At 42.6% G+C, this 14796-nt stretch overlaps 1 protein-coding gene across 27 annotated transcripts in view; it reads right to left on the bottom strand.

The window, feature by feature from the left end:
• Positions 1 to 14796, bottom strand: part of LOC129030870 (DNA-binding protein RFX8-like) — a 103065-nt gene that overhangs the window by 50576 nt on the left and 37693 nt on the right. For 24 of the 27 annotated variants that reach the window (XM_063649174.1, XM_063649163.1, XM_054476679.2 and 21 more), the window contains 2 exons: positions 4101 to 4162; positions 2331 to 2417 (listed from right to left, as the gene is read on the bottom strand). In XM_063649174.1, coding sequence (XP_063505244.1) covers positions 2331 to 2417; positions 4101 to 4162 — 149 coding nt within the window. Of the gene's footprint in view, positions 1 to 2330; positions 2422 to 4100; positions 4163 to 14796 lie in introns of those variants that run through there. The other 3 variants (XM_063649164.1, XM_063649187.1, XM_063649188.1) reach the window with 2 other exon arrangements.

Raw genomic sequence — 14796 nt, 5'->3', positions numbered from 1 at the left:
AGGACTTGTGGACACCCCCCACCGCCCAGCCTGGTAATCTAGGCCCCCTGAACTTTCCCTCCAGATTCATCTTCTTCTACTAGAGCTCCATGCATGCCTGTACAGGACGAAGCCCATGCCTTCATGTACCTTTATCTTTGCTCCCCTAAGCCTGGATGTCCTCTGCACTCCTGCCCCCTTCTCCGACACCACCTGTCAAAATTCTAATCTGTTCTTCATTGCTTCACTCAAAGCCCAACGCCCTTGTAGGCCCTTCATGGTCACCTATCTAAAATGTGTGTTCCACATCTTTGAGTTCTTATGGTACCTTTTTTACCTTTCTGACACTCGTCATGTTATATATGAGGATCAAAGTAAATGGACATCTTAGCCTCCCTCTTCAGCTATCAGAGAAAAGGGTCCTTGTCTTACCTATACTGGAGGCTCCTCATCTCTCTACCACAGCAGCTGCCTCATACACAGGATGCTTTATACCAAAGGTAACCATATAATTCATTTTAATTTATTGTTCAAACTAGAACACCTTTGAGAGTGAAAGGAGCACAATTAATAATTATGCAGGGCTCCAAGTGAAATTGATATTGTCCTTGGCTACTTGGATATATGATCATCTTTTTATGCCAAAGAAGGCTCAAATAGCAGGAATGCTGGTTGTATGGATGGACAGTGATCAGCATGAAGAAGTGGAAGAAAGAGCTTTCCTGTACCTGGCATTGTTGGGGATGGTCCCATGGGGCAGGTGATCTCTGAGGTATGTCCAGAAGGTACGGACGGGATTCAGGAAGGTCCCATTAGACAGAGACAAGAAGAAATGGCACTATAGAAGGTTGGATGGTGGGAGCAAAGGTGGACTGCATTTGATAGGTTCAGGGAAACGTGAGTGTGGCTTAAATTATGGTTGGTATTGGGGAGAAATAAGTAACATGGTTGGAAAGTGGAGTCAGAAGGAACTTGGCTAACACCAGCCTAGGGTTGGTCTTTATCCAGCAGGTAAGAACAAGCACTTACGTGTTTCTGAGCAGGAAAGAGACAAAGCAAATGTAGAATTTTAGGAGGATTCATCTGGTAGCTGTGTTTAGAGCAGGGAGAGGCTGAGGAGGGGGAGGCCATATGGGATCACTGAAAATAATTTCAGTGTAAGATGACAAAGGATTAAAGGAGATATTGGTTACCAAAAAGAGTGAGTTCAGGAGAACTTAAAGAGAAAGGTTAACAAGGCTTTGTGACCCACGGGGGTCAGGGGTGGCTTTGGAGTGACACTTTGTATAGGTTCTATCTCTTGGTATCAAGATTGAACTAAGAAAATCAAGGGGCAGAGACAATTTGGAGGAAGAGGCTAAATTTAGATTTCCATATGTTGAGTGTGAGGTACCAGTGGGTCATCTAAATGGAAATGTCCAGTAGAGAGCCAGGGAGGAATGCCTAGGATGTGGGCAAGGTCAGGACCAGTGAGGATTCAGGAGTCATCCACCTGCAGGAGGCCACAGGTGAAAGATAAAAAAGAATGAGATGTCTGGGGCCAAACGGTAGGAAGAGTAATGGCGATTATCAAGATGAGATCTCGGGGAAAGCCCAAGCTTACTGGAGAATGGAAAGAGCAGGAGACTGAGGATTCAGGGCTGGGGTGGGGGGTGTTGGATGACACAGTCCTGAGGGCTAAAGGAAGCTTTGAGAGAGGTGCCCAATTGTGTCCAATTTTGCAGAAAGGTTGAGAAGGATAGACTCGGTGAAAAATGGCTTTGGCAACTGGATGACAGTCAAAATGAGAAATGTCTTAAGGAAATGAAGCAGAAATGCACTTCTCTGGCCAATGACATTGCCAGAGGCTGACAAAGGGGCATTGGTTAAATCTTGATGTGATATGTGTGTTTCCTTAAGGAGGACTTAAAGACAGAACAACCAAAAATTCAGTTAGATACAACTAAAATATGAATGGTTCTTTTATTTATTAATTTATTATTATTATTACTATTTTGAGACAGGGTCTCACTCTGTCACCCAGGCTGGAATGCAGGGACGCAATCACGGCTCACTGCAGCCTGGACCTTGTCAGGCTCAGGTGATCCTCCCACCTCAGCCTCTCGAGTAGCTGAGACTACCGGTGCACAACACCATCCCTGGCTAACTTTTGTATTTTTTAGTAGAGATGGAGTTTTGCCATGTTGCCCAGGCTAGTCTTGAACTACTGAACTCAACTCAAGCGATTCTTCCACCCCAGCCTCCCAAAGTGCTGGGATTACAGGCGTGAGCCACCACACTTGGCCTGAGTGGTTCTAACATTCACCAGGCTTGTGACCCAAGACCAAAGTACCAAAATGATAGTTACTAACCTGTGATACCTTTTTTCACCTATCAGGTAGCAATACTGGGCATAGAAGAAAGAGCTTTTCTTGATACAGATTCCATCATAATGATACCTGGAAAAATAAAGGCTGTCTTTAAATTTTTGTCTAACTACTGACATGCTTTATGGAAGGCAGAGAATAGGTGAGCTAATGAAGACTTGGAGTTCTTCTCCAGGTTTTATCATTGGCTGCATTTCTCTGGAAAAGCTAATCCTTCAGTCTGACCAAGCTCTGTTATGTAGACAAGCAACTTCATACACTTTCACACATATCAGCCTTGAAATAGGTTTGTGGAGGCTCTCCTCTGCTTGCCTGATGCAGGACATGCTAATCTTAGAGAGATGTGATAGGGAAAGCCTCCTTGTGCCCTGCCCCGCCTCCTCAACCACTGCCTCCCCAACCCCCAGCACCCATTAACCTTTTTCAGGTGAAGGGAAAATGACACCAAGGTTCCCTCCACTGAAGTTGTCAGAAACCCAGTAGGGAAGTCAAGAGCCTTCTCAGTAGCCCAGACCTTCCTCCGCTAAGCCCAGGGGGCTATAGCAGCTTGTCCTGCCTTAAGACAAAATTTTTTCAAGTTAATTATTGCCCAGTATTAGGTTTGGCAAACACTTCCACTGTCTTCAATTCCTTGGTGAGTGGCAGCCCCCTTTCCTAATTTGGCTTCAATGTCTTCTCACTGATTTTCCCTCGCAATTTAAAACAAGCAACAAATAGCAATAATAATTGAGTGACAATTATGACACAAGGCACCCAATAATGCTGGAATTTATTTTCACATTAGAAATACAACCTTGGGGCCGGGCGCGGTGGCTCACACCTGTAACCTCAGCTCTTTGGGAGGCTGAGGTGGGTGGATCACCTGAGGTCAGGAGTTTGAGACCAGCCTGGCCAACATGGTAAAACCCCGTCTCTACTAAAAATACAAAAAATTAGCCGGGTGTGGTGGCAGGCACCTGTAATCCCAGCTACTCGGGAGGCTGAGGCAGGAGAATCGCTTGAACCTGGGAGGCAGAGGTTGCAGTGAGCCATGATCATGCCATTGCACTCCAGCCTGGGCAACAAGGGTGAAACTCCGTCTCAAAAAAAAAGAAAATTAATATAGCCTCGGGACCACACCTCTGGAATATAATTCAAATATGCTAATTTGGTGAACATAGAGACTTTAGTTCAAAGGGTAATTAAACAGTTCCAAGGGTGGACATGGTGGCTCACACCTGTAATCCCAGTGCTTTGGGAGGCCAAAGTGGGAGGATCACTTGAGCCCAGGAGTTTGAGACCCACCTGGGCAATTTAGCAAAACCTTGTCTGTAAAAAACACAAAAACTAGCCAGGCCTGGTGGGACACACCTGCAGTCCTAGCTACTCAGGAGGCTGAAGTGGAAGGACTGCTTGAGCCCAGGGACTTGAGGCTGCAGTGAGAAATGATCACACCATTGCACTCCAGCCTGGGAGACAGTTGCATTACTTGATGTGTGTTAATTATTTAAATATTTCAAGAATGAGACACTTACCTAACTGTAGAACAATAAAAATATATTGTAACCTTCATATATTAACAAAATAGAGGCCAGTGTTTGGTTCTAGCATCAACTGAATGATTTCAGGCACTGGGAATTAATGTGAATTGTGGACACTCTTTGGTAAGAGTTGTTATTTATAGTTTGCTTTGTTTTGCATTTTTTATCGTTCATTTTGTGATTTTCCAAATCCTTGTTTTTAACATTTGAAATAAAACAAAAATTCTCAACTTACCTGGCGCTTCCTCTAGTGCCCAGCCTCCAAGTGCCAAGGTCCAGTAAAACCAATCTCACAAGCTAAAAGAATAAACCAGGTTTAAAGTTGCAACTTGAAAACTTAGAAACAAACTTCCAATTTTTTGTCTTACAATATTTAAATGACATTCCTTTTCCTCTTTTCTAATAAGCAAACAATAAAGAAAATAAATATAATAATAAAGTAATAAGGTAACAATAAAGAAAATAAATGTAAATGAAATTTTTGGGGAAAAAAAATCAGACAAGTGTCAAAAAGAAAACATACCACTTGGAGGCCAGGCACAGTGGCTCCTGCCTGTAATCCCAACACTCTGGGAGGCTGAGACAGGCAAATCACTTGAGGTCAGGAGTTTGAAACCAGCCTGGCCAACATGGTGAAACCCTGTCTCTACAACCTGGTCTCTACTACAAATACAAAGGCTGGGCATGGTGGCTCACGCCTGTAATCCCAGCACTCTGGGAGGCTGAGGCAGGCGGATCATGAGGTCAAGAGATTGAGAACATCCTGGCCAACATGGTGAAACCCCGTCTCTGCTAAAAATGCAAAAATTAGCTGGGCATGGTGACGCGTGCCTGTAGTCCCAGCTACTAGGGAGGCTGAGGCAGGGAGCTACTAGGGAGGCTGAACCCGGGAGGTGGAGGTTGCAGTGAGCGGAGATCGCACAACTGCACTCCATCCTGGTGACAGAGCGAGACTCCATCTCAAAACAAAGGAAGAAACAAACAAACTTAGCCAGGTGTGGTGGCACACACCTGTAGTCCCAGCTACTCTGGAGGCTGAGGCAGGAGAATCAATGGAACCAAGGAGGCGGAGGTTGCAGTGAGCCAAGATCATGCCACTGCACTCCAGCCTGGGTGACAGAGCAAGACTCTGTCTCAAAAAAAAGAGAGAAAAAAAGAAAACATATCACTTGGAGAAAATGCCATTTAAATCTCGATGTTGGCCAGGCATGGTGACTCATGCCTGTAATCCCAGCACTTTGGGAGGCCACAATGGACAGATCACCTGAGGTCAGGAGTTTGAGATCAGCCTGGTCAACATGGTGAAAGCCCGTCTCTACTGAAAATACAAAAATTAGCTGGGCGTGAACCCAGGAGGCAGAGGTTGCAGTGAGCTGAGAGTGCATCGCACTCTAGCCTAGGTGACAAGGGTGAAACTTGGTCTCAAAAACAAAACAAAACAAAAAACCCTCAATGTAATTTCCTCCAGTCTTTTTTTCAAAGCCCCAATATGTGTAAGTGTTCTCTGGGTTTCATATTTAATACCTGGCATCACACAATTAGCATGTCTGCAGTTTTGCATTCTACTTTCTTCCCTCAACATTATGCCACGGATATTTCCCCTTGTCATAAAAAATTCTCTGGAAACAGGGAATTATGAACCATAGTTATAATTGGGCTCACAGGTTGGCATCATAGTCCAACCTGTGAGAATGCTATAATTTTACCATTTTCCTCTTTTTCTAATGTGATAGTCATTTTCACTTTTTAAATTATTATTATACTTTAAGTTCTAGGGTACATGTGCACAACATGCAGGTTTGTTACATATGTATACATGTGCTATGTTGGTTTGCTGCACCCATCATCTCATCATTTACATTAGGTATTTCTCCTAATGCTATCACTGCCCCAGTCCCCCACCCCCCGACAGGCCCCAGTGTGTGATGTTCCCCGCACTGTGTTCATGTGCTCTCATTGTTCAATTCCCACCTATGAGTGAGAACATGCAGTGTTTGGTTTTCTGTCCTTGTGATAGTTTGCTGAGAATGATGGTTTCCAGCGTCATCCATGTCCCTGCAAAGGACATGAACTCATCCTTTTTTATGGCTGCATAGTATTCCATGGTGTATATGTGCCACATTTTCTTAATCCAGTCTATTATTGATGGACATTTAGGTTGGTTCCAAGTCTTTGCTATTGTGAATAGTGCTATAATAACATATGTGTGCATGTGTCTTTATAGTAGAATAATTTATAATCCTTTGGGTATATACCCAGTAATGGGATCACTGGGTCAAATGGTATTTCTAGTTCTAGATCCTTGAGGCGGCACCACACTGTCTTCCACAATGGTTGAACTAATATACCACAGTGTAAAAGCATTCCTATTTCTCCACATCGTCTCCAGCATCTGTTGTTTCCTGACTTTTTAATGATTGTCATTATAACCAGCATAAGATGATATCTCATTGTGGTTTGATTTGCATTTTTCTGATAACCAGTGATGATGAGCATTTTTTCATATGTCTGTTGGCTGCATAAATGTCTTCTTTTGAGAAGGGTCTATTCATATCCTTTGCCCACTTTTTGATGGGGTTGTTTTTTTCTTGTAAATTTGTTTAAGTTATTTGTAGATTCTGGATATTAGCCCTTTGTCAGATGGGTAGATTGTAAAAATTTTCGCCCATTCTGTAGATTGCTTGTTCACTCTGATGATAGTTTCTTTTGCTGTGCAGAAGCTCTTTAGTTTAATTAGATCCCATTTCTCAATTTTGGCTTTTGTTGCCATTGCTTTTGGTGTTTTAGTCATGAAGTCTTTGCCCATGCCTATGTCCTGAATGGTATTGCCTAGGTTTTCTTCTAGGGTTTTTATCATTTTAGGTCTTACATATAAGTCTTTAATCCATCTTGAGTTAATTTTTGTATAAGTTGTAAGGAAGGGATCCAGTTTCAGCTTTCTACATATGGTTAGCCAGTTTTCCCAGCACCATTTATTAAATAGGGAATCCTTTCTCCATTGCTTGTTTTTGTCAGGTTTGTCAAAGATCAGATGGTTGTAGATGTGTGGTGTTATTTCTGAGGCCTCTGTTCTGGTCCATTGGTCTATATATCTGTTTTGGTACCAGTACCATGCTGTTTTGGTTACTGTAGCCTTGTAGCATAGTTTGACATCAGGTAGTGTGATGCCTCCTGCTTTGTTCTTTTGACTTAGGATTATCTTGGCTATGCAGGCTCCTTTTTGGTTCCATATGAACTTTAAAGTAGTTTTTTTCAATTCTGTGAAGAAAGGCATTGGTAGCTTGATGGGGATGGCATTGAATCTATAAATTACCTTGGGCTGTATGGCATTTTCATGATATTGATTCTTCCTATCTATGAGCATGGAATGTTCTTCCATTTCTTTGTGTCCTCTTTTATTTCATTGAGCAGTGGTTTGTAGTTCTTGAAGAGGTCCTTCGCATCCCTTGTAAGTTGTATTCCTAGGTATTTTATTCTCTTTGTAGCAATTGTGAATGGGAGTTCACTCATGATTTGGCACTCTGTTTGTCTGTTATTGGTGTATAGGAATGCTTGTAATTTTTGCACATTGATTTTGTATCCTGAGACTTTGCTGAAGTTGCTTATCAGCTTAAGGAGATTTTGTGCTGAGAAGATGGGGTTTTCTAAATATACAACCATCTCATCTGCAAACAGGGATAATTTGACTTCCTCTTTTCCTAACTGAGTACCCTTTATTTCTTTCTCTTGCCTGATTGTCCTAGCTAGAACTTCCAACACCATGTTGAATAGGAGTGGTGAGAGAGAGCATCCTTGTCTTGTGCTGCTTTTCAAAGGGAATGCTTCCACTTTTTGCCCGTTCAGTATGATATTGGCTGTGGGTTTGTCATAAATAGCTCTTCTTATTTTGAGATATGTTCCATCAATGCCTAGTTTATTGAGAGTTTTTAGCATGAATGGCTGTTGAATTTTGCTGAAGGCCTTTTCTGCATCTATTGAGATAATCATCATGTGGTTTTTGTCATTGGTTCTGTTTATGTGATGGGTTATGTTTATTGATTTGCATATGTTGAACCAGCCTTGCAGCCCAGGGACGAAGCCGACTTGATCATAGTGGATAAGCTTTTTGATGTGCTACTGGATTCGGTTTGCCAGTATTTGATGGAAGATTTTCGTATCGATGTTCATCAGGGATATTGGTCTAAAATTCTCTTTTTTTTTTTGTTATGTCTCTGCCAGGCTTTGGTATCAGGATGATGATGGCCAGATAAAATGAGTTAGGGAAGATTCCCTTTTTCTATTGATTGGAATAGTTTCAGAAGGAATGGTACCAGCTCCTCTTTGTACCTCTGGTAGAATTTGGCTGTAGAATCCATCTGGTTCTGCACATTTTTTGATTGGTAGACTATTAATTATTGCCTCAATTTCAGGATCTATTATTCAGAGATTCAACTTCTTCCTGGTTTAGTCTTGGGAGGGGGTAGGTGTCCAGGAATTTATCCATTTCCTCTAGATTTTCTAGTTTATTTGCATAGAGGTGTTTATACTATTCTCTGATGGTAGTGTGTATTTCTGTGGGATCAGTGGTGATATCCCCTTTATCATTGTTTATTGCATCTATTTGATTCTTCTCTCTTTTCTTCTTTATTAGTCTTGCTAGCGGTCTATCAATTTTGTTGATCTTTTCAAAAAACCAGCTCCTGGATTCACTGATTTTTTTGAAGGGTTTTTGTGTCTCTTATCTCCTTCAATTCTGCTCTGATCTTAGATATTTCTTGCCTTCTGCTAGCTTTTGAATTTGTTTGCTCTTGCTTCTCTAGTTCTTTTAATTGTGATGTTAGAGTGTCGATTTTAGATCTTTCCTGCTTTCTCTTGTGGGCATTTAGTGCTATAAATTTCCCTCTACACGCTGCTTTAAATGTGTCCCAGAGATTCTGGTACATTGTGTCTTTGTTCTCACTGGTTTCAAAAAGAACATCTCTATTTCTGCCTTCATTTTGTTATTTATCCAGTAGTCATTCAGGAGCAGGTTGTTCAGTTTCCATGTAGTTGTGCGGTTTTGAGTGAGTTTCTTATTCCTGAGTTCTAATTTGATTGCACTGTGGTCTGAGAGACAGTTTGTTGTGATTTCTGTTCTTTTACATTTGCTGAGGAGTGCTTTACTTCCAATTATGTGGTCAATTTTGGAATAAGTGTGATGTGGTGATTCTGTTGATTTGGGCTGGAGAGTTCTGTAGATGTCTATTAGGTCTGTTTGGTGCAGAGCTGAGTTTAGGTCCTGGATATCCTTGTTAACCTTCTACCTCATTGATCTGTCTAAAGTTGACAGTGGGGTGTTAAAGTCTCCCATTATTACGGTGTGGGAGTCTAAGTCTCTTTCTAGGTCTCTAAGGACTTGCTTTATGAATCTGGGTGCTCCTGTATTGGGTGCATATATATTTAGGATAGTTAGCTCTTCTTGTTGAATTGATCTCTTTACCATTATGTAATGGCCTTCCTTGTCTCTTTTGATCTTTGTTGGTTTAAAGTCTGTTTTCTCACAGGCAAGCATTGCAACCCCTCCTTTTTTTTGCTTTGCATTTGCTTGGTAGATCTTCCTCCACCTCCTTATTTTGAGCCTACGTGTGTCTCTGCACATGAGATGGGTCTCCTGAATATAGCACACTGATGGGCAATGATTCTTTATCCAACTTGCCAGTCTGTGTCTTTTAATTGGGGCATTTAGTCCATTTACATTTAAGGTTAATATTGTTATGTGTGAATTTGATCCTATCATTATGATGTTAGCTGGTTATTTTGCCCATTAATTAACGCAGTTTCTTCCTACATCGATGGTCTTTACAATTTGGCATGTTTTTGCAGTGACTGGTACTGGTTGTTTGTTTCCAAGTTTAGTGCTTCCTTCAGGAGCTCTTCTAAGGCAGGCCTCATGGTGACAAAATCTCTCAGCATTTGCTTGTCTGTGAAGGATTTTATTTCTTCTTCACTTATGAAGCTGAGTTTGGCTGGATATGAAATTCTGGGTTGAAAATTCTTTCCTTTAAGAATGTTTAATGTTGGCCTCCACTCTCTTCTGGCTTGTAGGGTTTCTGCTGAGAGATCCACTGTTAGTCTGATGGGCTTCCCTTTGTGGGTAAATTGACCTTTCTCTCTGTCTGCCCTTAACAATTTTTCCTTCATTTCAACGTTGGTGAATCTGACAATTAAGTGTCTTGGGGTTGCTCTTTTTGAGAAATATCTTTGTGGTGTTCTCTGTATTTCCTGAATTTGAATGTTGGCCTGCCTTGGTAGGTTGGAGAAGTTCTCCTGGATAATATCCTGAAGAGTGTTTTCTAACTTGGTTCCATTCTCTCTGACACTTTCAGGTACATCAATCAACGCAGATTTGGTCTTTTCACATAGTCCCATATTTCTTGGAGGCTTTGTTCATTTCTTGTTACTCTTTTTTCTCTAATCTTGTCTTCTCACTTTATTTCATTAATTTGATCTTCAATCATTGATACCCTTTCTTCCACTTGATTGAATTGGCTATTGAAGCTTGTGCATGCATCACAAAGTTCTCGTGCCATGGTTTTCAGCTCCATCAGGTCCCTTATGGCCTTCTCTACACTGTTTATTCTAGTTAGCCATTCATCTAACCTTTTTTCAAGGTTTTTAGCTTCCTTGCAATGGGTTCAAACATCCTCCTTTAGCTTGGAGAAGTTTGTTATTACCGACCTTATGAAGCCTATCTCTGTCAAATCGTCAAAGTCATTCTCCGTCCAGTTTTGTTCCGTTGCTGGCGAGGAGCTGTGATCCTTTGGAGGAGAAGAGGCGCTTGGTTTTCAGAATTTTCAGCTTTTCTGCTCCGGTTTCTCCCCATCTTTGTGGTTTTATCTACCTTTGATCTTTGATGTTGGTGACCTACAGATGGGGTTTCGGTGTGGATGTCCTTTTTGTTGATGTTGATGTTATTCCTCTCTGTTTGTTAGTTTTCCTCCTAACAGTCAGGCCCCTCAGCTGCAGGTCTGTTGGAGTTTGCTGGAGGTCCACTCCAGACCCTGTTTGCCAGGGTATCACCAGCAGAGGCTGCAGAATGGCAAATATTGCTGCCTGATCCTTCCTCTGGAAGCTTTGTTCCAGAGGGGCACCCACCATATGGGGTGTCTGTTGGATGCACCTGGGAGATGTCTCCCAGTCAGGCTATGTGGGGATCAGCAACCCACTTAAGGATGCAGTCTGTCCATTCTCAGAGCTTGAATGCTGTGCTGGGAGAACCACGGCTCTGTCTTCAGAGCTGTCAGACAGGGACATTTAAGTCTGCAGAAGTTGTCTGCTGCTTTTGTTCAGCTATGCCCTGCCCACAGAGGTGGAGTCCACAGAGGCAGTAGGGCTTGTTGCACTGCAGTGGGCTCCATCCAGTTCGAGCTTCCCAGCTGCTTTGTTTATGAACTCAAGTCTCAGCAATGGCCAATGCCCTGCCCCACCCCTCACCTGGCTGCATCCTCGCAGGTTGATCTCAGACTACTACTGCACTAGCAGGGAGCAAGTCTCCTTGGGCGTGGGACCCACTGAGCCAGGCACAGGAGGGAATCTTCTGGTCTGCCAGTTGCTAAGACCTTGGGAAAAGTGCAGTATTTGGGCAGGAGTGAAATGTTTTTCCAGGTACAGTCTGTCATGTCTTCCCTTGGCTAGGAAAGGATATCCCCCAACATCTTGAGCTTCCCAGGTGAGGTGACACCCCACCCTGCTTCAGCTCACCCTCCAAGGGCTGCACCCACTGTCCAACTAGTCCCAACAAGATGAACCAGGAACCTCAGTTGGATATACAGAAATCACCTGTATTCTGCGTCGATCTCACTGACAGCTGCAGATAGGAGCTGTTCCTATTCGGCCATCTTGGAAGCCAGACCCCATTTTCACTTTTTATTATCCATTTGTTTGCCTAATTTGTTTTCACTTTCTGGGTTTGATTAGTGAATGCTATCTTGTTTATCAGCACTTTGTTAGAGAGCCATGACATTACACTTATGACCAATAGAAGTCTGGTCTAGTTTCCGAATCAGCGAGGTTCATGACAAGCGTGGCATCCACGACATGCGTGTTGAGTGGAAATCCTGGATTATCATGAAATTACGAAACACAGAGCAGGGAAGCCACGATGTTTGGAGCTGTCAAGTAATTACTTCTGTTCTTTTTCTACACCCTGTCCGTAATCATTCAGTCCTTGCTTCTGCTTGGTTTCATGTTGCATCCCTCTTTCTTTCTTTTTTTTTTTTTAAATTAGCTCCCAAGCAGTGGGATTTGATGGAAATTTGAACCATTTTTCCTCTTTTCTGACTCCAGGTCCTACCTCTTCCTGCAGGAAGCCCACACAAGCTGGGATGAGGGGGAGGCAAGAAAAAAGAGCAGGGTAGGCAAGTTTGACACAATTAACACCTTGATCATGCCTCCAAATGCAGAGGGTCTTTCAGGGAAGGAGAACCAAAATGTACAGGAGAAAAATGACAGGAGATGACAGGCACGGTGGCTCACGCCTGTAATCCCAGCACTTTGGGAGACGGAGGCGGGTGGATCACGAGGTCAGGAGATCGAGACCATCCTGGCTGACACAGTGAAACCCCATCTCTACTAAAATACAAAAAAAAATTGCTGGGCCTGGCAGTGGGCACCTGTAGTCCCAGCTACTCCGGAGGCTGGAGAATGGCATGAACCCGGGAGGTGGAGCTTGCAGTGAGCCGAGATCATGCCACTGCATCCCAGCCTGGGCAACAGAGTGAGACTCCATCTCAAAAAAAAAAAAAAGAAAAGAAAAGAAAAGAAAAATGACAGGAGACAAAAGGAAAAGTCAGCCAAATCTAAATGCAGTATTAGAAGCTAGAAATTCCTGTTGTCAACAAGAGATTCTGACAACTTCATCTCCTCTAACTTAAGAAAATCATTGAAAAGCCTTCCTATATGTTTAGTTGCAAAGCAAAATCCAGATGCACATCTTAAGTACCTACAGAAATTATGAGAAAGTATGCAGCAGGCTCAGATTCTAGCCCTGAGAAATAATCTGGTGTTTGGGAGAGAAAAGCAGAAGTAAAGTGCCTGATTGTCTGGCAAAGTAACACTCTGTACATTGGATAATACTGAGTCACCCCAACCCCAGACTATCCTGTGATTTCATTTTAATATAGAGAGCAAACACAACACAGTTAAAATGAAAAAATCAACTGGGATAACTTGCAGAAAATATAATTAAGTTAAAAATTATATCCTGAACATAGAGAGAACTCAAACAAATCAATAGGAAATACACCCCAGTAGAAAATGATCTGGTGGTAATATGTACACACACAACATACACATGACCAAAGCGCATGCAAAAGTCCTCACCTTATAATCCAATAAATGCAAGTAGAAACAGCTAATTCTAATTTTTACCCAGCAAGTTTTCTGGGGTAGGAATGTTATGAATTTGTGTAAGAATACCATGAATCATCATCAGGGATGGGAACTGACTGCAATTGTTTATAGTTGGTTTCAAAAAGCAATTCAGCAGGCCACATGTGGGGATCTATCCTAAAAAAAATGACCAGATATGGATGGGGACTTACGGTGTTTAAAACAAAGGAAAATTACAAACAACCTGTATTTCCAATAAGGGATATGGTTAGGCTGGGCGCGGTGGCTCACACCTGTAACCCCAGCACTTTGGGAGGCCAAGACGCAGATGCATTGCCTAAGCCCAGGGGTCCAAGACCAGCCTGGGCAACTTGGCAAAACCCTGTCTCTACAAACAAAACAAAACAAAACAAAATTAGCCAGGTGTGGTGGCACACGTGTAGTCTCAGCTACTTGGGAGGCTGAAGTGAGAGGCTTGCTGGAGCCCAGGAGGCAGAGGTTGCAGTGAGTTGAGATCATGTCACTGTATTCCAGCCTAAGTGACAGAGCAACACTCTGCCTCAAAAAAAAGGGGGGGATATGGTTAAATAAATTATGGTACACCCCCCAAAATATTTCACAGCTATTATACAAGATGCACTTGAAAATATCTTAATGTGAAAATGCTTATGATATTTGAGGCAAAAAGAATGATAAAAGTTAGTATTTCTTGGGGGCTTTCCACGTCCCAGGACTGTTTTATTCCGTTTACATCTGTTTCTCATTCATTTCTTAAAAGAACCTCATGAAGTAGATACTATTATTAATATTACTATTATTAATATCCTCACTTTATATACGATGAAGTGGAAACAAGATGGTTATCTTACCCAGGGTTACAATCTAAGAAGTTCCATTCCAGGCTTGATGCTGTTAAAAATTTTACCACGTTACCTGATGGCTATCTGTCTGTCTGCCTGTGTGTCTGTCTATCTACCTATTTATTTTTATCAGTTAGGGTCCCAATAGGAAACAGCACACTCAAGTGAAAATAACTGAAGAAGAGTTTGTCGAAAGGAGTCTTTATAATAGGTGTGGCCAGGAGGTAAGGAAGCAATAAAGAGGCCATGCAGTACTCAAGGCCCAAAGAGGAAACAAAAATCAAATCAGGAAGAAGAAAGTCTTCTCAGGGGTCCTCTTGTCTAATTATTATCTGTCCGTCCATCATCCATCCACACATCAATCTTTCAATCCATCCAGCCTTGCAGCCTCTGTATGACAGGATGAGGCAAAAAGACAGCAGATAACATGCCATAAAGTGAATTGTGAGACACATACCCTAGGGGACTTGTGTCTTCCAGCATTTAGCTGAAATGTGGTTATAGAATGCTACAGAAGCCCTTAACACTAATCCCCCACAATGAGGTAGAGAGGATAGGACACATAAGGGGCTTTCCGGCTTCGAGACCACCCTCTTCCCTGGTGTGGGAGGGGTGTGGGCCCCCTCAGGCCTGAGTCACTCAAAGAGCAGCCTCAGACTCCTGGTGGGCAGTGAGGGCAGGGCTGGCCAGCAGCTCTGGCAGGAGAGTGGAAGAGATGGGTGC

The sequence above is a fragment of the Pongo pygmaeus genome, chromosome 12, assembly GCF_028885625.2.
Source record: "Pongo pygmaeus isolate AG05252 chromosome 12, NHGRI_mPonPyg2-v2.0_pri, whole genome shotgun sequence".
NCBI classification, from domain to species: Eukaryota; Metazoa; Chordata; class Mammalia; order Primates; family Hominidae; genus Pongo; species Pongo pygmaeus.
Note: the sequence above shows the minus strand (reverse complement) of the source record. Positions and strands in the feature narration are given on the sequence as shown.